The following is a 26,424-nucleotide window of genomic DNA, read 5'->3' as shown; positions in this document are numbered from 1 at the left end:
CGCCGACCGCGGGGGATCCCGTGCCTTGGCCCCTCGATCCTTCACAGGCGGTTAACTAGATAGTAGCAGAACAAATCACACCACATCTCAATCAGAGGACTACTGATCCGGGAGTCGCCAAAATGCGCTTTCTCTGTCTGCATGGCGCTGGGACAAGCGCAGAGGTTCGTCTCCCGTCTTCAAGTATGGTCCTCCAGCCACAAAGCAAGCTGACAGCCAACAGATCTTCGAGATCCAAACCGGTAAATGAACCACTCCCGGTGATCGCTGGTCACTGGTCGGGCGCGCTTTGGAACAACACCAAACCACAAATAATGATTATATTCTAACCAGATGGCTAGGCGGAATCACCTATGATCTCTCCAAGAAAGGCCACACTTTCAAATACGTCAATGGGTACATGGAAGATGCAGTCGAGCCCGGTACACCCATCTCCCCCCTCCGACCGGGCGAAATGTATAGCTAATGCCAATTCCAGAGCTGAAGGACATCTTCGAAGGCCCCTTCTACAGCCACTATCCCCGTGACCAGGCCCCGCGCGAGAAGCTCGCCCCCGCAATTAAGCATGTCCAGCAGATCATTGAGAAAGACGGCCCCTTTGACGCTGTCATGGGATTCTCCCAGGGCGCCGCGCTGGCATGTGCGTTGATAGTACAGCATGCGCAGACGCACCAGGAGCCCCTGTTTAAGCTGGCGGTGTTTATCTGTGGCGCGGCACCCTTTGACAGCACCGGGAGTGCGCACATGTCTGCTCCGGCAGGCGAGTATCCCGTCCAGATCCCCACCACGCACATCGTGGGCAAGCAGGATCCGGTATATCCCCAAAGCATGCGGCTGTTTCGCTTGTGTGAGCCTGGGAAGGTGCAATTCTACGATCATGGGTCGAAGCATATGGTGCCGTTTGATATGAAGAACACGGAAGCGATGGTGGCTGCGATCGAGGCGTCTGTCCAGCGGGCTGGGGGTGGAGAGCAGTAAATATTTTAGCCCGTGTTGCTACTGTTGCTACGGATGATGATCACATGATTTTAATGGGTTCCGTCAAGCTTGTACTGTACATCTTGATCTAGACGTCTCGCAGAAACAGAATATTGTATGTTCAATCTTGTTTTCTCGGTGCATCGCGTCTATCCCTCGGGCTGAATCTGGACAGCAGAACGGCAATTACTAACACGACAAAACCTACGAGAATGCTATGTGTGATGGGGCTCCCCGTGGGCCACCCCGTCTTCACAGTGTGGCCATCAGCAAGTCATAAGCCAGCGGAAGTCTGGCCCTCCTCCGGAGGGATAGCCTTGCTCAGGAACTTCTCCAGGTCTTCGATCTCCGCCGGATCGGCAGAGTGGCCAAGATCACTAACCCACTAATAAGCGAACCGTACCAACGAGAAGGGGAACGGACAGAAACTCACGGGTACGAGTTGAACTTGAGGTCCTCCAGCCCCATCTCCCTCAGCAACTTGGCCGACATCGTGCCGAAATCGTACTTCACCACGTCATCATCCTCACCGTGGCCCATGAAAACCGGCGTCTTCTTGTTGGGCCAATCCTCGGGGAGGTAGTTTTTGATCCGATCACTCAGCAACAGGTAGCAAGAGAGACCGAACACACCGCCCAGCTTCTCCGGGTGCGTGACACCCGCAAACAGAGACATCGCTCCACCCTGCGAGAACCCGCCCAGGACAATCCGCGAGGGCTTGATGCCTTGCTCGACCTGCTCCTTGATAAGGGTGTTGAAGTATTCGCGGGAGCGAAGGATACCGGGCTCATCCTGAGTGCGGACGGATTCTTCGAAGTCCAACTGCGCAAATGTCAGTCCTGATACTCCAGGATCCGGTCAGCGGCGCCACTCACATCACGACCAAGCTTGGCCAGGTCGTACCATCCCGGCATGGTCATGCCGAAGTTCTAACCCTGGTATCAGCTCGGTCCATCCACGCCGTGTTTCGATAATCGTCGCATACCACGGTGATGGGGATCATAGGGGCGTTCGGGAAAATGAAGGCCACTTCGTCGAACATGCCCCGACGGCGCCAGTTCTGGGCGAGAGCCATCCTGTTGTCGGACCAGTTGATCAGCATCCGTCTCGATAATCGTCGTCGTTGTTCACGGGGAGCGAAAAGAAACCCGTACGTACCATCCAGCACCGCTATATCGAGAAAGCGTTAGCCACTGTACTGTAAACACCTCAGTAACTATACAAGAACCACCAACCTGTCGCCCAGACCGTGGGCCATAATCACCGTGGCGGTGTGCTTCTTGAGCGCCGGAACAACATAGGGGGCGCGGGGAGGCATTTTGATTCCTTTCTATCGACGAATCTAGATTGAAAAGCGATAGAAATGGAGATCAGACCCGGGGGGAATGCAAGAAAGATGGACGGGGACGAGGGACCACCGCCTTTGTCCCCGCCATTCTGCCGCAGATGCACTGACCGCCTCCGCGATGGCCTAACATTTCCGTCGTGCCGCAATGCCGCCATCCACCGCGCCGCAATTCCGCACTCGATGGAGCCCAGTCCATGAAGCTCTCCAATGGCATCAACAAACTCATTGTCTATTACGCAAGGCTATGTGCCAGCTATATACACTATTCAATCAACTCGTCCAGATACGATTCGACGACCCTCCCTCATTAGTCATTGAGCAGCTCCGTGCAGCTCCCTCACCAGCGTGTCAACAACCGCGTTCATTAGCTCCTGCTCAGCAACGCCCTTCTGCCATGTAATCCCCAGGCTTAGGCAGCCATCTCCACCGCTGAGGGAAGACACCACAAGGGCTGCCCCTGAGACATTGGGACTCTGGGAGAACATCACCCGCCCGATCAGCGGCCGCGAGGGATCGGTCTGGTCGGGCTTTAAGACCCCAATATTCGACACCTCAAAGCTGTCACCTCGGTCTTTACCTATCTTATTCTTCAGCAAGTCAATGAAGTTGCCCACATACTTGAGCAGGCCCACCCCCGTGTTTTTGCCCTCGCGACTCAGCACCCGTTCGACCGTCGCGCGAGACCGCCGTGCTTCGTCCCATGGGAAGGTTGCAGGGTCTCTGGTGACCTGCTTGCGACCATACGAATCTCCATATTCCACAACCCAAACTCCCATCGACTGATCCGTGATCTGTCCCTTTAGCCACCTCCGAGAAGAAATGGCACCCGTCAGTTGCACCTTGGTACACTGGTCCGGTAAATGGGCGAAGAGCGCGCGCGCAATGGCCGTCTGCAAGGCCCCGGTGATAGTGGTGTTTTGCTGGCGGCATTTGTTCCTCAAGGCCGAAGAAACAGCCGCTGGGATGACGACTTGGCGTAGGTGCGTGTTAAGTGGTAGAAACATCTTCGCGCCCGTCCAGAGCCCCGGGTCGCGCGGGGACCACACCTTGAGTTTGAAAAAAACATTGGCGAGGAACGGAAAAGACAAAGGTAGTGGGTGGATTGCCTCCAGGTTGGGCAAGAGGGGTGTTTTTGGTGATGGGATGATTTGCTTGGCCTCGCCGGGCGTCAAGGACACAGCAGCATGCAATGCCTCTAGGAACGTCTCATGGAAGGCTTTCCCGGACATCCCATCCCCAGTAGCGTGGTGAAACACATACGCCGCCGTGAAGCGCCGCTCATTCGCATCCTCTGTGAAGATGAAAAGCCTCCAGTACGGTAATGGAGCCGTGAACCCCGTGCTGTGCTGTGTTTGCAGCAATTCACATAACTCTACATCGGGCTCATCTCCATCGGGGAAATTGCGCGTGCGCTGTCGGAAGGAGACCGGGTCGCTCAGATCGATCTCCGGGAGACGCACCCACCAGGTATCGACGGTATCTTCGCCCACCGGGATGGCAGATAGGATGGGATGCTGGCCGATCAAGGTCTCGCATGCCTTGTATACATAATCCTTCAAGGGCAGAGTGAAGGTATCCGGAAGCTTGTACGTTGCCGACACCGCCACATTGAAGTAAAGCCCGAGCGGATGGCGTGCAGTGGAGTATTTTTCCAGCGGCCCTGGCGGGTGTAAGTGTCAGTCTTCGGCTTCGGCATTTCCCCTGAAACTTACCGGCCGGGCGTAACCTCTCCAACTTGTCCATGTGTGGAATGATTTGGGAATGGGTATGTATATGCAAAGGAATTTTGCACAATTTTCGACGCGACCAGCGAAAGACCCCTAAAAAACAGGAGGGTGGTGACAAAGCACAATATGAAAGTTGCGTATTGTTGTTCGTGCAATTGCCGACTGGTCAAAGCAGCCGACGGGATGCACCGCCACTTTATACATTGCCTGATTCGGCCCTTGCCTGGTTCGGTCCCTGCCTGGCTCAACAATTTCCTAATCGGGTGAAGTTTGCGACTGTCTTCCTAATAATCTCTCACCATTGTGCTGAGAACAAACGCATATATAGCAGGGATAGAGACATTCTTTTCGGTGAAGAGCTCCAGTGCCTGAGGCTGTGCAATGACGTCTCAGAGAATGGCCATGACCGAGTATCTCATATCGGTACGGAGTACAGCTTGTCTGACTTTGCCCTATCTTTTCCTGTTCGCTATCTTGCTATATTTACCTAATTTATCTTCGCTTTATCCTTGCCTCGTTTAGAGGTTACATAGAGTCTGCAGTTCCTGCAATGTCGTAAAATCAGACGTCATCGTACCACTTTACTACCCATTCTCTAGATTGTCTGATCCGACAGAACCTCAGCCCTACCAGGACAACGCGATCCGGAGTGGAGCCGAGGCCGGATTCGATGGTCTATGTCTAACTTCTAAATGCAAATTGAACCTGTCAGAATACTACAACAACTGCAGACCATGATTGGAGAATATATAGGAACTTAATAGCCCACCACTCTTCCAGCTATAGATTTGACCTCTAGCCTATACAATAACGACTTTCTAATTAACCACTTGATCTATAAGGTTGGCCACATTATATATACACTTACCAAACTTCAATGCTCCAAACACCCCGAACACTTCTCTCTCGCATCCTCCGGCCAAAGCCTATCAAACCACTCCTGTCGACGTATCTCGAATTCGCGGGGTTGAAACCCACCTCCAGCAACCTTTCGCGCCTCTTCCAAGCTCTCCCACACCCTCCCCCCCTGCCCCTGCTGCATCTCTCCATCAGCGTCGACCCTCCACCCGCACTGCAGATAAACCTCTCTTAGACTTCTCTCCTTTCGATACCCTTCCAGCGATCTCTCCAAATAGAGCCTATACCGGCCATCCGCCGCACCTCTCGGGACCAATTCCTCTTCATCCCTCTGGACGATAACATTACCATGTAGAGGGAGAGTCTTCAGGGACAGGAAATCCCGAACCCAGACATAGAGAGGATTCTGCCACGAGGTCATCGGGTAGGCGGGTGTTTTCCGCCAGTCTAACCCGTTGCATATTTTCCATTCTCGTATTGTTTCTGTCCCATCCATCATCTGTTAGATTTGGATTTCTTCCTTGCCACACACACACACACACAGAGAGAGAGAGAGAGAGAGAGAGAGACCAGAGATAATAGCGACAGGTAATACTAACGTTCATCAATATCATAAACCAACACCACCCCATAAACCTGACCCCGTGTCAGAACCAGGACATTACTCCCAGCCCACGTATCATCCCGTCCCTGGAACGTCGGGTCACGGGCATATTCCCACTCGTCGGCTAGATCGGCATCACGCTGCTCGGAGTTACTGAGTGGTTGGACCGCGCCACCCAGCCGGGTCAGGTAGCATAGGGGCTGGGTGTCGGGGTTCAGTTTCACATCTTCATCGACGATGTAGGGGATCTGGTAGGCGAGGTCGATGGCCGAGGGACCGAACCCGTTGCGTCTGGCGGCGGCGGCGGCGTTGATTAGGTTAGTGGGGTGGCGGCCTGTTTCGGGCGATGGCTGGATTAGCCATGCTGGCGGGATGTAGCGGAGGTCTACTAGGAGGGTGTAGAATGTGGCTAGGGCGGTGATTAGTGGTTTGTGGATGTCTGGGTTGGTGGTGACTGTAGTGGGATCCATGATGACGGTAGACAAATACCTGTTGTTGTGATACGGTTGGTTGTCGGCGAGAAAACCCCGTTGCGGAATTAACTTTAGCTCTCTGGCTTTGCCCGCTAACTATCTACTAATCTAGGTAGTAGGTACTTACCTATCTTCTTTCTAGTTAACCATCCAATCACCTTTACCAATCCAACAATCCTATGGCCTTGTTTCCTTGCCGCAAACTCCCGTTGTCATCTGATCACAGATATCTGTGTTTCATTGACACCTAATGTTATACAGAAAACACACATTGAATGTCATGACTCATTATTATCCGTCAGAAGTTGCCCCAGAAATCAACAGCAAACACGCCTACCCCATTTAACAAGCGGTAACTCTGCACCCCCACCATCCAGACAAAAGCGCCCCTTACAAAATAGCAATCCCACCCACAACCGCCGCCCCCAGCATTCCCCACGCGGCAGTCTCCAACGCAACCGCCCCGCCCGTCGAAGTAGGCGCCTTGGAACTACTCGAGCTACTCGAGCTCTTCGAGGCACTCGAAGACGACGACGAGGACGAGCTACCCTGCGCCTGCCCATCAGCCGTCGACTCATTCGCGTTCCGCTGCGCCGCGGCCCCCGAGAACGCCACCGCCGAGACACCGCTATTATTCTTGCAGGAGGAGGGTTCGCTGTATTGCGCGGTCGAGGAGAACTGGATATCGGCGCACTGGACCAGGTCAGCAATCAGCATTCAACATGCACATGCACATGCACATGCACATGCACACTCTCTGTCCACTCCACAATCATCAAGATTCTGTCTGGTAAAAGGATTGCAACGTACGGCATACAACCCCCCCGTCGGATCCCCGTCACTCTGCACCTGCACGGTGGCATTCATCCCATCGGTGATATCCCTCCCGAGGATGGATTTATTGAAGACCACGTGCGGAAGACAGAACGCGCCGAGTCCCTGTACTTCAAAGGTCTTCTGTAGTACGATGTTGTAGTTGCTTCCTGGGTCGGTGCCCAGCGCGAGAAGCACTTCCAACGCCGTTTGGCTGTGTCCGAGGGATAGGGCTACCGGGAAGGATCCCGCCGAGATGGATACCTGCGTGCGGTTGCTGGATGATGTGCCTCCTCCGCAGGGAAAATTCACCATCTGCTCTTCGCTGCCGCCTTGGCTGGGGGGGTATTTGAGTTGGAAGTGCGCGGCGGCGAGGGGCGCGAGGGCCGCGAGGGAGAGGAGGATGGGGAGTTTCATTTTGGTGGTGGAGGGATGGGGTGAGGAGAGAGGGGAAGAGTGGATTGGAATGGAAGATTGCTGGAGAGAGGTGACACAGGGGGTTGGTGGTGGGTTTATATGTTGTTGTTGTTGTTGTTGTTGTTGGTGTGGTTATGAGAGGGTTTGTATGGTGGGAGATGAAGGTACAGGAGGGAGGGTGGATACTACGCATGCAGAAGGGTCTGGGTTCAAGGGACCCGGTAGTCTGCTAGTGCTAGTCGTAGAGTAGTAGTACCAAAGTACAGCTGAGAGAGACCCTGCATAGCTGTAGATGCTCAACGGCCAATCCCGGCCGGGGAGAGAAATGTGCTCATTTCTTCTCAGGCTGTCAACGCCGAGGCCATTCCGCGGGACGAGCCCGCCATGTGGGGGATTGCCAAGCTGGGCCAAGCCTGGTCTATTAATGAGTAGCATGTAGATATCAGATAGAGTGTGCAAAGGCTGGTGATTATTATTATTGTTTCGAAGTCCCACCGAGTGAGGTGAAAGCAAGAGGAGAGAAAGTGGAGAGTGAGAAGGTCTAGCCATCCAAGATGATTCGATCGCGCTGGATGCACAACAGCCGGAGTCATTTCAGCTACAGGGAGTTGCAACCCAGGGTCAATTCAGGTTTTCGGGTCTTACAAGACTCAAATAGAGGCGGGCGACAGATGTGGAGCGTTGAAAGAAGCAGTCTCTGCTGATAGATATGTGGGTTGCCTGATTCCAGGATGATAGTCCCCGAGGTGCCTGACAAGTCAAGTATCAAATAAGACTTTGGTCCAAGCTGGTGCCTGTTCATGTGCAGCTTAGCTGTGGGGTGGGGTTGAGCTTATAGGCCACTTACTACTATTCCATAGAGACTATAGGCATATGCCACTTTCCAAAGAGTAACTTGATGATAGTAGATAAAGAACTCTTGCATGGCCATTTTTGTAATTAAAATCAATATTTGGCAGATATTCTCCCTTTGTGCCAGGCAGACAAAGCAGAGACTGCTCGGAGTCGGAGAGTCGGCCAGTGCGGGGTTGTCGCCCTCGCCCCCTCCGCATACAACAACAAAGCTCCATCCATCATCCATCCTCTCCTCTCATCCTTTAGTCCTACCCATCCATACCCTGCCATCATACCTTGAAATTAGGCAGCCTCTTAGCTCTTCACCCGCCCGATCCAGTAATCGAGCCGCAGCCATGGTTCTACTCGACTTGGTACAAAGAGTCTACTGCGCCTTTAACCCGCCGACTCCGGTCAAGAAGAATGACGCCATCCGGATCGGACTGCTCGGAGCCTCCAACATCGCGTAAGTAGGATGCGTTGGTTTCAAACGGAATCCGATCCCATTCTGAACACTGAGCCATCATAGACCGTTTTCCGTGATCAATGCTGCCAAGTCACACTCGGAGGTCATTGTGGTCGCGGTGGCTGCCCGAGACCGCGAGCGAGCGCGCCAGTACGCGGAGAAACACGACATCCCCATCGTGCATGATTCCTACCAGGGTGAGTGAGCAAACTACTACGCAGGCGTACAGATTCAGCCAGATGTGACATGCTGACGACAACTTCAGCCCTGATCGATGACCCCTCGGTCAATGCAGTCTACATCGCCCTGCCCAACTCCCTCCACTACGAATGGTCTCTGCGCTCCCTCAAAGCCGGAAAGCATGTACTACTCGAGAAACCCTCCTGCTCCAACGCCGAGGAGGCCCGGAAACTGTTCAATCACCCCCTGGTGACTGCTCCCAATGCCCCTGTTATCCTGGAGGCGTTTCACTACCAGTTCCATCCAGCCTGGCAGACCTTCCTGTCCCAGGTCCACCAGTCTCCATACGGCGGGGCTGTAAAGCACGTGTCTTCTTCATTCTACCTCCCCAAGAGCTACCTCACTCTGGATGACATCCGCTTCAAGTACGGAATGGCAGGCGGCTGTCTGATGGACCTGGGCACGTATCCTCTATCCTGTGTCCGGCAGGTCCTGGGCAGGGAAGTGCGTCTCCATCCCGTCACAGCTCAGCACAAGCCTCTGCCACCCGCCGCGGATGGATCTGCCCGAGAGCCCCAGATTGACGCGGGTGTCTCAGCTACGTACCGGACGGACAAGGGCCAGACGGCGCAAATCGACGGCGATCTGCTCCGGGGAGGCGGCTGGTCGCTTTCGCCCCTGTCGTGGGCCAAAGGTCTGGGCTTGGAGTGGCCCGTGACGCACGCAACCCTCGAGGAGGCCCTGGTTGATTCGCAGGACGATGGGGCGCAGCACTTCGTCCAACGCAACGTGACACTGTGGAACCAGATGCTTCCGTGGTTCTATCACCGGATTGATGTCTGTGACACGCACGTCCTTCGTCGACAAGGCCGGGATGTGAAAACGTGGAAGGAGACCAAGTACCTCAAGGCTTACAATTGGCCTGCTGGTGATGAGCGTGCTAATGTGTATCGCGACTGGTGGACGACTTACCGCTGCCAATTGGAGGAGTTTGTGAACCGCATCAAAGTTCGTAAGGGCTCCGGGGTGTGGGTTGATGGCAATGAAAGTATTGCGCAGATGGAGGCGATCGATGCGACTTATGCCCAGCTGGGATTGAAGAGTCGGCCGACCACCGCCGTCGAGATTTAACCACGATGCAGGGCCATGGTTGGGAGGGGCGACTTTGATCCTGGCGTCTAGAGCTTATCGATAACAATTCATTGTGACTGTTACATGCGTATCTGATCTGGTCAACTCGCAGATAACGTTGCGTATGATTGGTGCAGTATATCATTATACAACGTATACCTTGTACAGCGTGCTCTGCCTCATGAAGTATGGAGGGAGGAAGACTCTCTGATAAGTAAATCACGTAAAAAAAAACAACTACTAAAGTCTCCAGTCCCAGACACAGCAGGTTGAGTGCAGTGCAGAGTCACAGAAAGAACAAGAGACGAGCCACTCACACGAAACATGGCGCTGAACCGGCTCCATAACCAAGGCTGTTATGTTGACAACATGATTCCTGAGGCCTAGACTCGATTCGACGCAGCGTATCTTTGGCCCATCCCGGTTAGCCTGAGGAACAACCCAACATGTTGGCCCTCCCGCACCAATCGGAGCGCCCATCGACAGCCATATGTGTACATCTATCTACCAATTAGTATCATGTTATTGCAGCCTTAGATCATCACGCCAGGTAGGTAGGTAGGTAGGTATGTTGGACAGCAGTACTTTATCTATGACTGTATGTATGCATGCATGCATGGATTTATCAATAATTCCCCTATCCGTCGCAGCGAATGAGCCTCCGCCAGCATTTTCATATGTGACAGAGTACACAGTACACAGCATCCACAGGATCTATTTACAAAAGCCCAATTATAACACAAAAGTCGCCCAATTGTCAAGGGTATGGTAGGGTAGGGTAGGGTATCTAAACTAAAAAACAAAAAAAAAAAAAGAGAATGAAAATGACAGGAAAGAGCAGTCCCAGCCAGCAGGGACGCAACACAACGCCAACCAACACCTAGCCAAAACAGCGCCTCAGAGGTCCGTAAAGATTGGAAAGCAAGGAAGAAGGAAGAAGGAAGACTAATGTCCATGCTCGTTCCACTGAATGAACCGCCCCACGGCCAACTCCCCCAGAAACGCCCCGGTCAGGACAGAGCAGAAATACCCCACGTTCATGGTCATGACGGCCAACATCCTGGTTACTTGTTAGCAACAGTCCACAGCTGGAAATCCCTAGTAACAGAACGGGAAATACATACAATAAATATGATACCCCTGTAATCACCAAAAAGATCAACGCACGAGGTAAATCCACACTAAACCGCCACGGCAGCGGGGCGTGTGTGACGGTCCGCACGACGCGGACCTTCTCCTCAACACCCTGCGCGGTCACCAAGCTGGCCACTTTGGCCTCCGGGTCCGTGTCGATGCGCCCGGCCTCGGGCGATTTGCCCGCCACCGCGACGTACCGACGGTTGAGGTGCGCGTCGAGCCAGTGTCGCTCCATTAGGGCTTTGAAGGCCACGAGCACCCGCGCGAGGATCGCTAGGATGATGAGGAAGACGCAGGTGCCGGCGTAGGAGCCGCTGGTTGTGGGGGTCCATTGTGTGGAGAAGAGGGGGGTGGTGTGGGTGTTTGTGAAGACCATGTTCATGGTCATGGAGGTGGACATTGAGGACATGGAGGTGGATGTGGAGGTCGCCATGGCCATGGATGTGCTGGAGGCGGAGGTAGCGGTTGTGCTCATGTCCATGTCGCTCATGCTGCTCATGTCCATGGTGGCGGTGGTGGGGTGGGTATCTCCTTTGTTGAGCTGGTGTGTTTAAGTGGACAGTTTCGGGTTGGGTTGTAGACGGGATGCGATCGATGTTATTTATGTATGCGACCGACCGATTCACCACGGGAATAGAATCAATGGACGAGGTAAAGATAGAACGCAGACGCAGCAAGACGCAAGGAGCCAAGGCGACATCAAAGCATGCGACACATGAACGCTTGACGGCTGTCATGACGGAACGACTGGATCTTTAAAGGACTCGGACGGAGCGCATCATCGACGCTGGCCCCGCCAAGCCGACGCTAGAGCACATTTTGGGCCGCGCTGGTTGGCCGCCGCCGCCCCTTGAGCACATTTCCCGCCCACTGGCCAATCAGCGCGCGCCCGGCTCCGAAAGCATCGCGCAGTTGGGGTGGAGTTGAGCACATTATTACTACGCCGCCGCGCCGGGGATGAAACCATCTGCTATACACTATGCATGATGCACCATGACTGTGAACGGCTTGCTTTTGGTCGGGGAGGGGATATACTTCCCTTCGCATTTTCCTCGAACAAACTGTTCCTGTCCAGTCCAGTCCAGACACCGTCATGATCTCCTAACACTCTCCAATTGATCTGCTGCAGTACAAACATCGCCTGTATACAACATGGATGGCATGTCCATGTCCGGCATGGGCGACATGTCCATGGGCGATGGCGTCCCGGGCCTCTTCTACCTCCAGAAAATGTACTGGGCCGTGGTAGGCAGTGCCATTGCTGCGGGGACGGTCGTCAACATCCTCAACCGGCTCCTTGCCCGCCAGAGGTAAGAGATAACCCATCTATACAGCTCCAATACTCACGCGGCCAGGCTACGGGACTCATCCTTGACCCCCTCCAAACCCAAATCGCTCTTCTTCAGCACATATGCCACTCTCACGGCAATAGTCCGCGAAGCCAGCTACGCAACCCTGCCTCCGGTATCCCTCCACGGCCGCACATATCACTTTGCTCCGCTGGGCCCCGTGGCCATCATCCTGGCGAACCTCGTCGTCGTGCTCGTCTTCTGCTTCTACAAGCTGGATTCCACCAACCAATGGAAATGGGAAGACGTGGGCTACCGCACCGGATTCATCACCATTGCGCAGCTGCCCCTGATCTTCCTGCTGGCGGGGAGACAGAACCTCATCGGTATCCTGGTGGGCATGAGCTATGAGCGCCTGAACTGGTTCCACCGCTGGACGGCCCGGACGCTGTGGCTCACCGCGACCATCCACATGGGCTTCTGGTTCCGCGACTGGGGGCGCTACAAGTATATCACGTACGAGCTGAGGACTTATACCCTGGCGACGCGGGGGTTCGCGGCATGGATCATCCTGACTTTCATCGTTATCACCTCCGCAGCACCCATCCGACGGTTGGGGTACGAGTTCTTTGTGCTGCAGCATCTCGTTACCTTCGTCGGGTTCATCGCAGCCGTGTGGCTCCATGCACCGGATGAAGTCAAGGTGTGGGTGTGGATTCCCATTGGATTTCTCGTCTTCGACCGGGTCGCGCGGTACCTGTGGGCGACGTACATCAATCTATCGATATTCCACCGCTCAAAGGGCACCACCGGCCTCTGGGCTAACCGTGCGACTTTCACGCCGCTGCCTGGAAACGCCACCCGGATCACTGTGGAGAATCCCAGACTACGATGGAAGGCCGGACAGCATATTTTTCTTACTTGCCATTCTATCGCGCCTCTGCAAAGCCACCCTTTCACTATCTCATCCCTCCCCGAAGACAACAAACTAGAATTGTACGTCCGGGCCGAAAAAGGCGGCACGCGACGCTTCTTCCGATACGCGTCGAAGCACCACGATATCCTCGGGTCCGGAGATAGAGATACACCCAGAAACCAGACGCGGACGGTCTTCATCGAAGGGCCCTACGGACGCATGAGACCCCTCGAGCAATTCGACAGCGTGATCCTCCTTGCTGGCGGGATGGGCGTAACCTTCACCATGCCCTGTCTGCGGGACATCGTTGCCAGATGGAGGACAGAGCAGACAGGACAGTCCACGCAGCTCGCGGCAACCAAGCGCATCCGGTTCGTTTGGGTCGTCAAGTCGCGCACTCAGCTCGGCTGGTTCGAGCGACAGCTGCAGTCCGCTCTGGCAGATATCGAACAATGCAAGCTCGCCAACCCGGATCTCGTCCGAGAGATCGAACTCAGCATCTACATCACCTGCGACGAGAAGCTGGAGCAACCAGCCCAGAGTAATCTCTGCGCTGTACCGCAGACAACCATACCAGATAGCCCGGAAGTCGACGAAAAGACCTCTGAGAAACCCACAGCCGAGGAAAAGGACTCCGTCTCGGTGGGTGGCTGCGGGGTGGATGGAACGTGCTGCTGCACGACGGCTATCGAGGATGAGGATGCCATCAGGGAAACGCAATGCACTTGCTCCGGCCATGCAGCGCCTGCAATTGTGTCAGAGTCAGATACCAAGTCCCTCCCTCAGCTCACTGTCCTGTCTGGTCGCCCGCACGCCCGCACAGTTATCCGCAAAGTCCTGGAGAAGGCGGAGGGCGAGAGCGCGGTGGTGGTTTGCGGGCCACGGGGTCTTTCGGATGATGTGCGGCGCAGCGTGGTGTATCTGAGTGATGAGCGGGCGGTACATAAGGGGACGGGAGCGCAGGGGGTATATCTGCATGATGAGCAGTTTGGGTGGTAGTAGTATCATGATTATGATTGATGGCTTGTGAATGATAGATTGTAACAATAATCTGGATGTGGATGATTTCTATGTCAGAGAACGGAGCTATATCCATGGACTACTAATAGGTGTCTGGACACCTTTTAAGCCGAATGGTCTTTTTGATCTGCCAACGTCTTTCCAGCTAGGAAGGTCACCTTTTCTATCTAAAAATAAATAAGTCTATCTCTAGTAATATCATTATCATTGTTTCTCTTGACGCACCACTGTCTCACATCCCAACTTATTAATATCACCCAATCCTCCCCCAACACACAATAAACTGACCCTCTACACTAAACAAGACACTAAGAATAAATCCTAACCAGGTATAATTAGTTAGATTGCAGTAATCTAGTCTGTAGCCGGGGTCCCAAAAAGGAAAAGCCAAGATGACTCAACCCAGCCCGAATGACGTAATCACCAACCACGACCAACCACCCGCAACCACCCACCCGGAGGACTGCAGCTACTATCCAGCAATCACTTGATCGAATTCATTCATCCAACATCACCACTATACCATACATACCCAAATAATCTCACTTTTGTTGAATTGAAGTTACTGTATCCTTATCCCGTTCTACGCATATAAATCGCCAGGATGGTCTTCCGCTTCGTACGTCCTCAATCCCAATCCCAATAGCAATCAATCCCAATGCTGGACTCCAAACCCCCCCCCATCCCCTCTCCATCCCCCAAACCACCCCTCACTAACAATAACAACAAACAAACAGGCCAAAACCCTCGACCCCATAACCCTCTTCCACACCCCCAGCCTACCAAGCAGCAAAACCGCGCACCGCACGCTGACCCACGCCCTGACACTATCCCAATCTGCCAACGCGCCGGCCTCCTCCCGCGGCGAATTCCAGCTCGAGGTGACCACCGCCCCGCCGACTACCGATCAGCTACGCAATATCCTCGACTATGTGACGGGTAACCCTGCCGGGGCGGGGACGTTGGACCGCGGCGCCAGATACAGTGTCGCGGAGGTGGTGAGGGGGCCAAGGATGTGGAGGATGCGGTGAAGAGGTTTAAGATTGATCCCGAAGGGAGCTTTATTCGGCCGATTGTAAGTTAATTTTCCTGAGAAAGGAGGGTATTTGGGCAGGGGTGGGATTTGCTAATGTGTTTTTTTTTTTTCTTCTGGTTGGGTAGACGGTCGATTGGACGAGTGGACAGGCTGTGGTGGGCGATAATGAGTCGGAGATCTTGAAGATGGTGCAGCAGATTAACCAGAACTAGAGACTGAGACTGTCTTTGGTGACTGGGTTGGGTTGGGGAGATGGGTACAGAATGGACAGAATAGTACTGATAGGACGGACTGTCATCATGGACTCAGATGGATCCAGATGGACTCTGGATGAATAGGATGACAACAGTCAGAAGATGGATGAACCTCACATACTCAGATGTCTATCGACTACAATACGATACCGGATCACAGCAATCGGGAACCATTAGCCAGTAGCAGACTACAACCTGTATCATACACCATACCCTCATGCATACCATTAAAATCATACTCGCTAACATCACGAGCCAGCTCGTGTGAAGAACCCAACCTAAAACATCGTCCCGAAAGACCCATCCGTCGCGATCGGCTTGCGCGGCGAGCCGCGGCCCACGTCCATCGCCGGTTTGCGGTGTCTGTATCGTCAGAATGACCACATATATAGGGGAGAAACGGATAGGGTAAACGGCTGACTTACCGAAATGTAAACCCTACGAACAGCCCCTTGCTCATCTTGTCATCCCGCTCCGCCATGTCCTCCAGCGCGCGCTGCTTATCATGCACCTCCTTGTACTTGGCCATGTCCGCCTCATTGGTGAAGTCGTCAAAGTAGCCCGCGTCCGTCTCCGAATCCAGCTCCGGCACGAACGGCGCCCGCTGCTCGCGCAGGTGCCCAAAGTCAACCTCGCTGAAATAGTCGTGCGCGTGGATCTCCTGGATGTTGCGGAACCGCCGCTCCTTCGACGCCACCAGCTTCGTGATCAGGTCCCACGTGCGCCGCGACAGGAAGTAGTTCGGGTCCTCGTACACCGGCTTGCGCAGCACTTTCTGCCAGTTCTTCAGGTTCTGCCACGTCTCGTCCACCGTCGCGCCCGCGAACGGCGGGTATCCGGCCAGCGCCTCGAACAGCATGCACCCCAGGCTCCAGTAGTCCACCGTGAAATCATACTCCTCGCCTTTGAGCACCTCCGGCGCCATGTAGTCAGGCGATCCCACGATAGACTTGGCGTAGTTCACCTGTCGCTCCCGCAGCGAGCGGTATCCCTGCCGACGCTCTGCCACCGTGCGCTGTTCCATGGGCCGACCGAAAGGCACGGGGGTTCTGCCAACTTCCTCCAGCTTCACTCGCATGGACTCGATCTTGCCCGGGTTCAACATGCCCGCCGCCAGGCCAAAGTCTGTCAGCTTCACGTGCCCGGTCGAGTCGATGAGGAAGTTCTCCGGCTTCAAGTCTCGATGGATGTAGCCCAGCGCGTGCAGCGCATCGATGCAGCTGAACATCTCCGCCACATAGAATCGCGCGTGACGGTTATGCAGGACTCCGGTGTTGTTCAGTAGCGTGCGGAAATCACCACCAGGCACGTATTCCATCGCCAGGTAGATCTGGTCATCGTCCTGGAACGCGTACAACAGCTTGACCAGCCACTCGCTCTTGGCGGCCGTCAGAATGTCGCGCTCGGTGAGGATATGGCGGATTTCGTCCAGTTTGAACAGCAGCTTCTTGCTCATGACCTTCAGTGCGCACACCTCCCGCGTGTCCTTTTTCTGCGCCAGATACACCTGTCCGTATCCGCCCTGGCCCACTTGTGTCAGGATCTGGAAATCGTGCTGGCGGAGCCGGGTGCGGCGCTTGCGAAGGTGGGCCCGTTCCCGCCCCAGATATTTCAGCAGCGCGGGCTCGTATTCCTCCATGGGAGTCGCAGGCGGTTCAGGGCAGGCAGCGCGGAATTGGGAATGGCGGGTCTGGCGATTGTGCACATAGCTCAGCAGGTCGAAATAATGGTCGAGGAAATCTGACGGTCAGCAACAGACAACAAAATCGCAAGATTGACACCTACAGAGTTGGGTCACGTTGACCAGACGCTTGACGCGGGGGCTCTGCAGCTTCTCCAGCTCCTCCGGCGTCAGCCCGCGCATGGGCACCTGGCGGCGCTGGATGCTCTCGAGATCTCGATCTCGTTGCTGGTATGGTTCGTGACGGGAGATGGCGGCTGCCGCGGGGTTCGGGCCCAGATCCTTGCCTAGTCGGGTCGAGTTGGGAGGGGTGTTTTCTTTGTTGGATTTGCGCGTGGGGCTGCCGGGGGGCTGCCGGATGACGCTTTCGTTGAAGTCTTCGCCATTCCGCGGCGGCGCGAACATGGGGTGGTTGTAGTGGTTGTAGGTGCTCTTGGTGGGCGAGGTGGGGTTCAGCTTCAATGCCTTCTCGAACACGTTGGGCAGGTCGATGGAGCCCGGCGGCATGCGATTCTTGCTGGGACTGCCCTGGGGGGTCTGCGTCGGACTGGTGAAGCCGCTCTCGGCGGGGGTTGACGGGCGGTCCAGGGACTCATTTCCGGTGCGCGTGTGGAGGAGGGGAGGGGGGTTGGGGAGACGGAAGCCCGACCGATCGGAGGAGTCGATGTTGAGCGCCATGGGGACTGGCTGCCTGGGGCAGAATGTAGAAGAAGCACTGGATTCACCGGATCACCGATTCACCGATTCACCGACAGATAGCTCGCTCAACTCGGCGCAATTCCACCCAGTGCCTGACGACGGTGAAGGGTCGGTCAGATCAGTGGGGGAAGGGAAGAGACTAGGAAAATAAAGCACGAGTTGAGGCGCGAGACGGGGCGAGGCAAATGCAAAACAGAGGGCAAAAGCAAAAACGAGGCGGAAAAAGCAACGAGAGTGAAGAGAGAGAGGGAGGGATAAATGGCTTTGTTCGGGCAGGAATGGAGAGACGCAAGGAAGGGCGACGGCAACCCGACGAGTCAGGGAGATTGCGCACGGTCGTTGCCCGATGGAATGAAGCTGGGGTGGGGGGGGGGAAGGAAAAGTACTGAGAGGGAGGAGGAGGAGGAGGCAAATAAAAGAAAGAGTCAAGAAGTGAAGTAGTAGTAGAGAGAGAGAGAGAGAAGGAGGAAGAGGAAGAGAGAGGAAGAGAGGGAAGGAAGTTGAGGTGGTACTGCGGCGCGAATACTCCGTGAAGTTCTTCCCGGAAGGGGCCAGGCAAAGGCGAGCCGCAACTGCGCCAGCCACACCTCATCTCCTCCCCCTCAACTCTCCTGCAACTCCTTCAACCACCAACGAGATGCCTCAGATCGTCTTCTCGCTGCCCCTCCCTCTCGTCCACCGTGCCCGTTGCTGCGGTAACTCCCTTGTTCCGATCCAATCTGCATCGCGGACCGGTTCCTGTCGCGAAAGCTGCCAGGATCAGCCCCCGAGTCAATCTCGTTCCTGGCACCCTCGAGGCCTGATGATTGGGAGATCGCGAGTCTCCTCAGCTGATGGAGTCTCTCGCCAATCCTCCAGACCACTCAGAGTCCCTGCACGTCATTTCCGCTAGGCGAGGGGTATCGAGAATCGCGAATCTAGTCGAGATCGACCGATCATGGGGCAGATCCGGAGTAGTTCTGTGGTGTTGACAAGGGCTGTACACAAATCAGGACTGCTAGTGAGGATCGGAGACTCTCGACGCTACTCTCCTGCTAACATGCAGCTATCCAGATCTCTCCGCGGGCTCCCGCATCTTTTTTTTTTTTACAGCCAGCACCCTTCACATTCTTCAGACTTGGTCATTGCAATTCAAATTCAAGATTGGACCCAAACTATCCGGCCGTCACTATCGATAACAGCTGCCTTGCTTTTGTTTACCTCCCGTAAACAACCAAGGAACGCCCAAGTCCGGTGGAGATCCCACCCTTGGACCATGGTTCATCCCGTCCACCACGCCCAAATATTGAAAAACGCGCGAATTCTCTCCGCCTCGGCCGGATAGCTTTCCCCCCCCCCCCCTCTTCTTCGGTGTTCACTTCTTCGGTCTCCATTGAAAAAAAAAATCCATTACATCATCACCAATGCCAATGCCACTGCCTGGATCCAGGCTGATCCAGGCTAGATCTACCCCTCCCATCCCCTCCAAACTGGGCTGTCTCAAGCAGCGCCCTTGGCCCGTTGTCCCGTCTACCACCGCCCCGTCAGCATCCTGCAAACAAAGGAATAAGATAAACTCACGTAAAATGCCAGCCCATACGACGGCGTCGTAAATGTCACCTTCGTCCCCTTCGGGAAATGAAACACGTCGCCCGGCGTCGCCGTCACCTTCTGGCCCGTCTCGTCGGAGATCTCGAACTTCCCTTCTAGGATGATCTTCATCTCGTCGTAGGTGTACTCGTACACCAGCGGGGTGCCTTTCTCGAGCCGGTAGAATCCGGCGGACATGGGCTTATCGGGGTTGTAGCTGTCACTGGGAGGTGGGGGGGCGGGCTGTTAGCTGTGCCGTCTATACTTTGCTGTGCTATGTATGCTATATGACACCTTGTGTACAGCATGGATGCATACAACATACACACAAAGAAAGTGTATAGTGCAGATACATAGGCAAGGTATGAACCAGGACGTAGAAAATAGAAAAAAAAGATAGAGAAAAGGAAAGTAAAAAGGAGGGAAGTATACCTCGAATCCACATCCCCCAAGAAGGCATTCTCATTCGCAATGAGCGGTGGCTCGAAGGTGGATTGCGCTTTGGCGTGGTACTTGAATGCGACGGCCATGGTGTAGTTAGTTAATGTCTCTGACTAACCGTCTGTGACTGTCTGAGCCTCTTCTGAATAGATATAGGTAATTGATATGATATGGTCGACCTCAAGTCTCTCAACTAATTGCGATAAAAACTGAATTGAACAATTGAACCCAACAGCCAGACGGGCATACCTGCCTTTATATCATCCACATCCGTCCTCCCCACATCGATAGAACAAGAATAGAAGATAGAAGGATTGATAGTTAGATAGCAGGCAAGTAGATCCTCGATCCTGTCCCCTCGTCTGACACAGGACCGTACCTGCCTATCTAGGTAGGTAGGTCAAGTAGAGCTGGTACTGGACCGAAGCTACAGTCCTGCGGAGAACCTGCCCTCTACACTACAGTCCACACAGTAGATAGACCCCGCGGATCCGATTTCTGTAGTGGGATATCTAGATAACCACCCCCCCCCTCACCCACTTACCTCCCTACCGACTTACCTAAGTAGGCATCTACCCAGCACGCAACATCTCCCACCCTCACCCTCACTCCGTTTCCGGAGATAGATCCACGATCTCCAAATGAGGGGTAGAGTGACTAGTTATCTCCTGGATAAGTCGGTAGGTAGGTAGACAGATAGGTAGTATCTAGTGAGGGGAGGCAGGATGGACATTCCTGTCCGTTGCCAGTATACATCCGGGCGTGGCAGCAGGCAGGCAGGCAGGCAGGATACTTTTCCCCGGATGGGTTAGCCGGTCCTGGGTGAGATGCGGGTCTATCAGCCCTTACTTACCTTACGGAGATCTACCCTACTTACTTATCAGACCAAACGGGGGGAATTCGAGTTCGGGTACATGGATGATGCTAGACATTCTATCCGTATTTCATCCCGTATTCCATATTCCTTATTCTTTATTCCACATGGGGTGTAGATATTCCGTCGAGATGGTATAGACAGTGGATGAGTTATCGATAACCGATTAGACAATCCATGGATGGATGGTTCTGTGATGTGCTGACTGCGAGAGCAACTACTGATCTGGGACATACTGTCTACTATCTACTAGATAGATACTGTAAACCGCTCCTCCGACCCCCTCCGACCCCCTCCGACCCTCCGGCCCTCTGACCCCGACCCTCCCCTCTGCCTCCCCGCCAGGGAATCTTCGCCTGTTTCTGCCTCTTATCGCCTCCATCGACACTAACACTACTAACATTAACACCACCACCAACATCAGCTCAGTCCTCGCCATGCAGTCCGAATCCGGTCCAGTCCAGTCCACCCAACCAGTCCATGCACGCCCGCCAACCTCATCCTGCAATATCCGAATCACCCCACCAGGCTAACCGCTAACCCTCGCCTGTTTCCGGATTCCCTGCCGGCTTTAAGACGGCGTCCTCGCCCACCACCCCTCCTCCTCGTAATCTGAAGCAACAACAAAACAAAAAAGAGAGAACCAAAAACCAAAAAAGAAAAAGCACCCTGTCCGGTCCGCTAGAACACCAGCCCAAGCAGCAAGAATCCGACCCCTCCACGCGCCAGAACACCCCCCAATGCAGATCTCGTTCACCAACTTCCCCGCGCAGAGACCCCTCAACTTCCAAGGCGGCACCACAGTCTTCCGGCTCTGAACTGCAGCTTCACGCTCTCCCGCGACTCGCTCACCTAGTAGACAGTTGTATCCGATCGAAGGAAGTACTTCACTGTCCACAGCGGCTCCGCCCATCCGACCGAAGTCGACCTCCTAAATATACAATACCCACGTTCCGCCTGTCCCATGCGCCATCCGCTTTGCTTGTAAACCCAGCAAGTTTCCCTAGCGACATACGAGCAGACGCGGCACGCACCGCTATAAGCATAAGCTACCAGACAAAACCCCGGGGCTACTCAGGCGATCGATCGAGTCGTCCCGTATAGAATGTGATTATTCGCTGCACTCAACGCGGAACGCCATGCTGATGCCAAAAGTCCAGATTGTAAGACACCCGGTCGAAAGAAGATCCCTCGCAACATTTTATCTGCACCCTCGCTCGCGTCCAGGTTCCGGAGCAATCCTTGCAGCCCTTGCAGCCCTCGCGACAATGGCGACCGTGTCCATGACGAGCGACTTGGAGCCATACCTGGCGTCCCTTCGGTCGTATCTAGCCCAGAACAAGCCGCCGGTACGGGCTGAGGATGACTCCGAAGAACGGACTGCCAAAGGCCACGACAATCCGGATGCCCCGCGAGACCAATCCCGCCTCGAAGGAAACCTTAGCGACCGTGTCGCCCTTACGCGCCCCGCGATGAAGAATCGCTCATGTCGGACTCGCTAGATATCTAGCCCAGGAACACTGTATGAATGAGCCGGCGTTCAAAAGTACGATTAAAATCAATGAAACAATTTGCAATGAACCATAAGCACAGAGATCGAGCCTACCTTCCCATCCCCATTCCTGCATCACGTTGATCCAGTGCAAGCTGCCGCGCACCGTCTTCTCAAACTCGATATTTTCCAGAGGTGCCATGGCGGAACTCCGTCGTGCGCCTCCGAGGGCTCCCTTGGAAGACACCCAGTCGTCTTGGTTGCTCCTTCTCCACGGCTCTTTGGCGTAGAAGCCATTTCCAACTCGTTCTCCTAGTCCAACGCTCGCGTAAGACAGTCTATCGTTCCCCAGCACTTCCGCGGTAACATTGGCGGCACGTCCTGAGGCCCCACGCAGCTGTCTTCGTTGTTTCTCGCCCTCAAATGCATCCCGGCGAGCCCACACCTCGCGAACCACTTCAATGCAGCGGTCTATTGAGCCCAGCATCAGGCGGGTCTGGATCGCTTCCCACCGGCCCAGCACCCAGCGCCGGTCCTCCTCTTGCTCCGTCTCGCATCCGGCCGCTAGTAGCGGAAACATTTGAATGATCAGAGTGCGAGAACTGGCCGGGACCGTGGCCAGCAGTATCAGGACACGTTTGGCCAGCTCGGATGCCGGCTCGGATGGCATCTCGGGGACGGCTTGGTGAAGGTACAGGAGTGTCGCCCAGCGGTAAGCATGTGCCGTTTGGATGCTATGCTGCACTTCCGAAGAGGGATCCTCAGGGGGCTCGAACAATTCGGGCGGCTGCCATTGTTCGACAAGCCTTTTCAGCTCGATGGCCTGTGAGATAAGAGAGATGGAATTTGATTCAGTCTTGCGAACCCGTTGGATCAAACGAGCCACTTGATTGATGAGCGGAAACAGCGTGGTCGCGCAGCCCATCAAAGGATCAATATCGTGCACGACATCCTGCGGAAGCTGCAAAAAGGGCAAGTCGACATCCGGAGTTTCGCTTTCTTCACGGGATGTCAGGCGGGCGATCACATCCATATACAGCCAGGTATTGTAAAGGAAACGAACCCGACTCAGGTCACCTCCACACATTCCGCTCTGCAGTCCAAATCCCACTACCTGTGAGACCAACGCCTTGGCTCCCCGCAGGTGCTGGATGCAGGTCTGAGTGTGCTGATCCCAGGTGTCGGCAAATGCGAGCGCCAGACTCGTGGCCAACGCTGCATCGGCCCGCATGCTCTGGATATCCTGCACCATGTGGACGATACTCTGGCGCATATGATCCACGCCATGAACCCTCAGGGCAGGAATCTCCTTGCTCGAGTGAAAAGCAGCGAGCGAAAAGACGGCGTGATACAAGGCTGGGGTTTCTTTGGCCAAGGGCCAGATCAAGGTCCGCCATGGATTCTCATGGACACCATCCTTGACGGATAATATTCCACATGTGACTCGGTCGAACTGCAAAACCAGCATCTCTGGGCTTGCGATGCCAAACACTGGCTCCTTTAACATATTGGGCAGGATGTTCGCGTCCGGGGAGGGCGGGGTCATGCCGATCTCCGCGAACCCGAAAAGCCCGGTTTCCTCGCTTCGATCGGACTTTCTCACGATCTCCTCGATATCCTCGTCGTCTCCCTCCATCAATGCTTCGAAGCTGAAGCTCCCCTGTCTGGGAGGATCACGTCTTGGGCTGTGTTTCGACGGGTGCTCGGCTCCTGGTAGTAGCTCTACGGGTAATGGTGCATCAGATAACCACGAGTGACCTTGAGATGAGACATCCGTCAGCGACGGCGGAAAGAAATCTTCATCGAAGCTCCCTGGAGTCAGATGGCCACCGAGTGCATCTGCAGGGATGAAGAGATCCTTATCGCTTAGTGAAAGTCGGTTTGGGTGCCTGGAGGAAGTAGGAATCGGCCGTGATGTGAAGTGCGAGGCGCCCATGAAGCCCTCTGAGCCTAACGATGGCAGACTGGAGGCGACATGCTGAGACTTGGGCCATTTTGGCCGACGCTCTGAAGTGGGAGACGTTGACATATCTGCGTTAGATTTTTCATCCGGGAGGAATGAGGTAGCTGCCAATGCACACGTCAGTTTCAGAAACAGTACTGCTTGCCATTAATGTGCACCTTTTTTGTTTTTCGGAGCGGTGGTTTTGCCACCAATATTGGTTTCTTCGAATGGACGCCATTTGAAGTCCTTCTTGTACCCCCCACAGTCCACATTTCGCTTCTTACATTGGAGGCAGGTGGGCTTGGACTCGTCACACTTCAGTCGTTTTGCCTTGCAAGTGATGCAGCCTGGAGAGTGAAAACAACAAGAACGTCAGCGCGCTGCGGATTACAGAACGTTCGCGCCCCTCTTCCCATCTTCCCTCGTGCTTCTCTTTTTTTCCATATATTTCCTTTCCCGGTCTCCTGCATGCTTTTTACGCTTATGAAAAAAAATTGATGATACCGTACCGTTACGGCTCTTGGACTGCTTGGGCTTGTTAGGATCCCTGGAGGCGCCAGGCTGGCCTGCAGTCGGCTTTTGAGGGGAGAGGGGCGGCTTGGAAAGCCCGCCGGAGGATGGGGGAGGGGGGTGGGTGTCTAGAATAGCAGACGGCGAGGGGATCTTGATGTCTTCCATGCCAAAAGAGGAAACTGGGAGGGCATGAACCGCGCCAGCATGCAAGTAGTCATAGAAATGATGAAGAGGCAGCAGGCGGGTAGTCCGGGGCAGGAAGGAGACCACGCCGTCAGGTGAAGGGTCAGAGACGGGAGGGAGGAGGGCGATCGGATAGTTTCCTTGGGGAGTTTTCCAACCAGATAAGACCCTGGATTCGTGTTCGATGGCAGGGACGCAGAGGAGATAGATAGGAGACGCTGGGCGAGAGATAGATAACTCAATGTCCCGAGACGGCCCCGGAGGGTGAGGAGAAAGCGCATCAGGGTGATAAGAGTCGCACTAGAGCAGCAGATTGCGGAGACAGCTGGTGCGTGTTGTGCGACGCGGATTCGTCGATCCGAGGCAGGAGCTCAGGCAAAAGCCGGGTCACCATTGGGGCCATGGCGATTGGAGCTAGAGCCGTCGTCGTCCCTTTCATGCAGTTGTCAAGTGGGCAATCAATGATAAGTTAGTACGTCTGTCATGGAGGGAGGGAGGGTGAGGGGAGGGACGAGGCAAACATTGGGCGGGCCCCTCCTTTGAGAGCCAGTGACAGGCGCAGGAAATGGAAAAAGAAAGCACATCCTGTTCTCCAGGAGTCCAGCGAGGTTCCCGGCGCGGAAGCATAATCATGCAAATGGAATGAGATTGAAATGAAACTGAAACAATGATAGGGTGGGTAACGCCACGGCCAGAGGCCGGTCGAGGACGACGGAGCGAAAGAAGCGAGAAGATCGGAGAGGTTCGACGACAGGAGGGAAATCCCCGCATTCCCATTCGACGTCACGGGTTGTGGTAAGTACAAAGTAAGGCACACCACGTCGCCGGCCTGTTCCTCCCACTTTCGTCTCTGCAATACTACTCCGACCTGTAGGTACAGTACAACCACCGACTCCCTTCTTCACGGTTGCCCGCTCCAAGGGGTCGCACAGAGAGCCCGGCACCGCCGAACTGCGATGCAATTGGCGTCGCAACCACCGCTGCAATGGAACGGCCACAACACACATGGCTAGGTCCAAGAGGGAATGTGGTCAGTCGACCCGGTGCTCTGCCAATCTGCTGGCGTTCTAGGCCTGCTGTACAGGGTCGTCGCCTGTACCGCAGGTTGGACAATACCTTCAGCTGTCGGATAGATCCACGAGTCACAATCCCAGCAGGTCCCCGGGATGACAGTCGGCCTCGTGTTTGTCCCAATGTCCGGCCTTCTCTTCCTCGCTTCGAACTGTAATAGTCGGCGACCGGATGCATCCCGGCGTTATGCGCGACTCCCCGTCGCACAAGAGTATCAGGTGCAACGCCTAAGCTTTCTCCAACCAACAATACGGACGGGCGGCTTACCCGCGCGGGTTCCTATCCAGTATCCAGTATCCACGACAGACATCTATAGCGGCATTCCTCAGAGCTACCTAATCCATGAGGTTGATACTCCGCACAAAGGAGACAGGATAGGCCTCGATGATGACGTATGGTTCCGCCTGGATTGGTTCCATTAAGGATAGATACTACGGAGTACTGTTGGTGTTGATGTCATTTTCAATGACTGGCC

The 26,424-nt window shown here is 54.7% G+C and overlaps 15 protein-coding genes across 15 annotated transcripts; 5 read left to right on the top strand and 10 right to left on the bottom strand.

Moving 5' to 3' along the window:
- Positions 1 to 122: 122 nt before the first annotated feature.
- On the top strand, positions 123 to 1,256 carry BO70DRAFT_379263 (uncharacterized protein; the record flags this gene model as incomplete). The annotated part of the gene is made up of 4 exons (XM_025545323.1): positions 123 to 164; positions 224 to 242; positions 342 to 422; positions 479 to 1,256. 4 exons carry the CDS (start codon positions 123 to 125, stop codon positions 976 to 978), a joined length of 642 nt encoding a protein of 213 aa, XP_025399894.1. The 3' UTR covers positions 979 to 1,256.
- BO70DRAFT_361570 (palmitoyl-(protein) hydrolase) lies at positions 1,036 to 2,307 on the bottom strand. Its single transcript, XM_025543077.1, has 4 exons — positions 2,214 to 2,307; positions 1,854 to 2,148; positions 1,412 to 1,800; positions 1,036 to 1,355 (listed from the first exon to the last, which is right to left on the bottom strand). Exons 2-4 carry the CDS (start codon positions 1,896 to 1,898, stop codon positions 1,253 to 1,255), a joined length of 537 nt encoding a protein of 178 aa, XP_025399893.1. The 5' UTR covers positions 1,899 to 2,148; positions 2,214 to 2,307; the 3' UTR covers positions 1,036 to 1,252.
- Positions 2,308 to 2,458: 151 nt separating this feature from the next.
- BO70DRAFT_313778 (uncharacterized protein) lies at positions 2,459 to 4,519 on the bottom strand. Its single transcript, XM_025540257.1, has 2 exons — positions 4,039 to 4,519; positions 2,459 to 3,986 (listed from the first exon to the last, which is right to left on the bottom strand). Exons 1-2 carry the CDS (start codon positions 4,067 to 4,069, stop codon positions 2,638 to 2,640), a joined length of 1,380 nt encoding a protein of 459 aa, XP_025399892.1. The 5' UTR covers positions 4,070 to 4,519; the 3' UTR covers positions 2,459 to 2,637.
- A 331-nt stretch (positions 4,520 to 4,850) lies between these two features.
- On the bottom strand, positions 4,851 to 5,394 carry BO70DRAFT_361568 (uncharacterized protein). The gene has a single exon (XM_025543076.1). The coding sequence runs from the start codon at positions 5,330 to 5,332 to the stop codon at positions 4,928 to 4,930; it is 405 nt and encodes a 134-aa protein (XP_025399891.1). The 5' UTR covers positions 5,333 to 5,394; the 3' UTR covers positions 4,851 to 4,927.
- Positions 5,395 to 5,505: 111 nt separating this feature from the next.
- On the bottom strand, positions 5,506 to 5,985 carry BO70DRAFT_395889 (uncharacterized protein; the record flags this gene model as incomplete). Its single annotated transcript, XM_025546575.1, has 1 exon — positions 5,506 to 5,985. The coding sequence occupies one exon, from the start codon at positions 5,983 to 5,985 to the stop codon at positions 5,506 to 5,508; it is 480 nt and encodes a 159-aa protein (XP_025399890.1).
- Positions 5,986 to 6,308: 323 nt separating this feature from the next.
- Positions 6,309 to 7,388, bottom strand: BO70DRAFT_26108 (putative GPI anchored protein). Its single transcript, XM_025538917.1, has 2 exons — positions 6,799 to 7,388; positions 6,309 to 6,681 (listed from the first exon to the last, which is right to left on the bottom strand). Exons 1-2 carry the CDS (start codon positions 7,216 to 7,218, stop codon positions 6,379 to 6,381), a joined length of 723 nt encoding a protein of 240 aa, XP_025399889.1. The 5' UTR covers positions 7,219 to 7,388; the 3' UTR covers positions 6,309 to 6,378.
- BO70DRAFT_361565 (uncharacterized protein) lies at positions 7,253 to 7,892 on the bottom strand. The gene has a single exon (XM_025543075.1). It carries the CDS (start codon positions 7,765 to 7,767, stop codon positions 7,351 to 7,353), a length of 417 nt encoding a protein of 138 aa, XP_025399888.1. The 5' UTR covers positions 7,768 to 7,892; the 3' UTR covers positions 7,253 to 7,350.
- Positions 7,893 to 8,299: 407 nt separating this feature from the next.
- On the top strand, positions 8,300 to 9,926 carry BO70DRAFT_335462 (Gfo/Idh/MocA family protein). The gene is made up of 3 exons (XM_025541060.1): positions 8,300 to 8,518; positions 8,582 to 8,715; positions 8,784 to 9,926. Exons 1-3 carry the CDS (start codon positions 8,409 to 8,411, stop codon positions 9,827 to 9,829), a joined length of 1,290 nt encoding a protein of 429 aa, XP_025399887.1. The 5' UTR covers positions 8,300 to 8,408; the 3' UTR covers positions 9,830 to 9,926.
- Positions 9,927 to 10,774: 848 nt separating this feature from the next.
- Positions 10,775 to 11,399, bottom strand: BO70DRAFT_290543 (copper transporter family protein; the record flags this gene model as incomplete). The annotated part of the gene is made up of 2 exons (XM_025539357.1): positions 10,775 to 10,889; positions 10,954 to 11,399. 2 exons carry the CDS (start codon positions 11,397 to 11,399, stop codon positions 10,775 to 10,777), a joined length of 561 nt encoding a protein of 186 aa, XP_025399886.1.
- Positions 11,400 to 11,994: 595 nt separating this feature from the next.
- Positions 11,995 to 14,239, top strand: BO70DRAFT_335458 (ferric reductase family protein). The gene is made up of 2 exons (XM_025541059.1): positions 11,995 to 12,276; positions 12,322 to 14,239. The coding sequence occupies exons 1-2, from the start codon at positions 12,119 to 12,121 to the stop codon at positions 14,168 to 14,170; spliced, it is 2,007 nt and encodes a 668-aa protein (XP_025399885.1). The 5' UTR covers positions 11,995 to 12,118; the 3' UTR covers positions 14,171 to 14,239.
- Positions 14,240 to 14,667: 428 nt separating this feature from the next.
- BO70DRAFT_361562 (uncharacterized protein) lies at positions 14,668 to 15,484 on the top strand. The gene is made up of 4 exons (XM_025543074.1): positions 14,668 to 14,810; positions 14,929 to 15,218; positions 15,290 to 15,293; positions 15,353 to 15,484. Exons 1-4 carry the CDS (start codon positions 14,796 to 14,798, stop codon positions 15,437 to 15,439), a joined length of 396 nt encoding a protein of 131 aa, XP_025399884.1. The 5' UTR covers positions 14,668 to 14,795; the 3' UTR covers positions 15,440 to 15,484.
- Positions 15,485 to 15,829: 345 nt separating this feature from the next.
- BO70DRAFT_386864 (serine/threonine-protein kinase) lies at positions 15,830 to 17,840 on the bottom strand (the record flags this gene model as incomplete). Its single annotated transcript, XM_025545858.1, has 2 exons — positions 15,830 to 17,221; positions 17,267 to 17,840. The coding sequence occupies 2 exons, from the start codon at positions 17,838 to 17,840 to the stop codon at positions 15,903 to 15,905; spliced, it is 1,893 nt and encodes a 630-aa protein (XP_025399883.1). The 3' UTR covers positions 15,830 to 15,902.
- Positions 17,841 to 18,461: 621 nt separating this feature from the next.
- On the top strand, positions 18,462 to 18,947 carry BO70DRAFT_361559 (uncharacterized protein). The gene has a single exon (XM_025543073.1). It carries the CDS (start codon positions 18,499 to 18,501, stop codon positions 18,751 to 18,753), a length of 255 nt encoding a protein of 84 aa, XP_025399882.1. The 5' UTR covers positions 18,462 to 18,498; the 3' UTR covers positions 18,754 to 18,947.
- Positions 18,948 to 19,286: 339 nt separating this feature from the next.
- On the bottom strand, positions 19,287 to 19,960 carry BO70DRAFT_313762 (cupin domain-containing protein; the record flags this gene model as incomplete). The annotated part of the gene is made up of 3 exons (XM_025540256.1): positions 19,287 to 19,370; positions 19,422 to 19,653; positions 19,863 to 19,960. The coding sequence occupies 3 exons, from the start codon at positions 19,958 to 19,960 to the stop codon at positions 19,341 to 19,343; spliced, it is 360 nt and encodes a 119-aa protein (XP_025399881.1). The 3' UTR covers positions 19,287 to 19,340.
- Positions 19,961 to 21,735: 1,775 nt separating this feature from the next.
- BO70DRAFT_428738 (uncharacterized protein) lies at positions 21,736 to 24,860 on the bottom strand (the record flags this gene model as incomplete). The annotated part of the gene is made up of 4 exons (XM_025548009.1): positions 21,736 to 22,228; positions 22,352 to 24,304; positions 24,359 to 24,529; positions 24,692 to 24,860. The coding sequence occupies 4 exons, from the start codon at positions 24,858 to 24,860 to the stop codon at positions 22,074 to 22,076; spliced, it is 2,448 nt and encodes an 815-aa protein (XP_025399880.1). The 3' UTR covers positions 21,736 to 22,073.
- Between the last annotated feature and the right edge of the window lie 1,564 nt (positions 24,861 to 26,424).

Source organism: Aspergillus heteromorphus (assembly GCF_003184545.1).
Source record: "Aspergillus heteromorphus CBS 117.55 chromosome Unknown BO70scaffold_10, whole genome shotgun sequence".
Taxonomy (NCBI): Eukaryota; Fungi; Ascomycota; class Eurotiomycetes; order Eurotiales; family Aspergillaceae; genus Aspergillus; species Aspergillus heteromorphus.
The sequence above is the reverse complement of the archived record's forward strand: the minus strand, read 5'-3'. Positions and strand labels throughout refer to the sequence as shown.

What these genes read in the sequence shown, in the direction of transcription:
- BO70DRAFT_361570 (XM_025543077.1), bottom strand. Translation starts at nt 1,898, where the DNA reads ATGACCATGCCGGGATGGTACGACCTGGCCAAGCTTGGTCGTGAT. An exon ending in TGGCCAAGCTTGGTCGTGAT is followed by an intron (nt 1,801 to 1,853) that starts GTGAGTGGCGCC and finishes ACATTTGCGCAG; the next exon opens with TTGGACTTCGAAGAATCCGT. An exon ending in CTCAAGTTCAACTCGTACCC is followed by an intron (nt 1,356 to 1,411) that starts GTGAGTTTCTGT and finishes TTAGTGGGTTAG; the next exon opens with TGATCTTGGCCACTCTGCCG.
- BO70DRAFT_313778 (XM_025540257.1), bottom strand. Translation starts at nt 4,069, where the DNA reads ATGGACAAGTTGGAGAGGTTACGCCCGGCCG. An exon ending in GGAGAGGTTACGCCCGGCCG is followed by an intron (nt 3,987 to 4,038) that starts GTAAGTTTCAGG and finishes TACACCCGCCAG; the next exon opens with GGCCGCTGGAAAAATACTCC.
- BO70DRAFT_361568 (XM_025543076.1), bottom strand. Translation starts at nt 5,332, where the DNA reads ATGACCTCGTGGCAGAATCCTCTCTATGTCTGGGTTCGGGATTTCCTG.
- BO70DRAFT_26108 (XM_025538917.1), bottom strand. Translation starts at nt 7,218, where the DNA reads ATGAAACTCCCCATCCTCCTCTCCCTCGCGGCCCTCGCGCCCCTCGCC. An exon ending in CGACGGGGGGGTTGTATGCC is followed by an intron (nt 6,682 to 6,798) that starts GTACGTTGCAAT and finishes GACCTGGTCCAG; the next exon opens with TGCGCCGATATCCAGTTCTC.
- BO70DRAFT_361565 (XM_025543075.1), bottom strand. Translation starts at nt 7,767, where the DNA reads ATGGCTAGACCTTCTCACTCTCCACTTTCTCTCCTCTTGCTTTCACCT.
- BO70DRAFT_335462 (XM_025541060.1), top strand. Translation starts at nt 8,409, where the DNA reads ATGGTTCTACTCGACTTGGTACAAAGAGTCTACTGCGCCTTTAACCCG. An exon ending in CTCGGAGCCTCCAACATCGC is followed by an intron (nt 8,519 to 8,581) that starts GTAAGTAGGATG and finishes GAGCCATCATAG; the next exon opens with ACCGTTTTCCGTGATCAATG. An exon ending in CGTGCATGATTCCTACCAGG is followed by an intron (nt 8,716 to 8,783) that starts GTGAGTGAGCAA and finishes CGACAACTTCAG; the next exon opens with CCCTGATCGATGACCCCTCG.
- BO70DRAFT_335458 (XM_025541059.1), top strand. Translation starts at nt 12,119, where the DNA reads ATGGATGGCATGTCCATGTCCGGCATGGGCGACATGTCCATGGGCGAT. An exon ending in CGGCTCCTTGCCCGCCAGAG is followed by an intron (nt 12,277 to 12,321) that starts GTAAGAGATAAC and finishes TCACGCGGCCAG; the next exon opens with GCTACGGGACTCATCCTTGA.
- BO70DRAFT_361559 (XM_025543073.1), top strand. Translation starts at nt 18,499, where the DNA reads ATGCCTCAGATCGTCTTCTCGCTGCCCCTCCCTCTCGTCCACCGTGCC.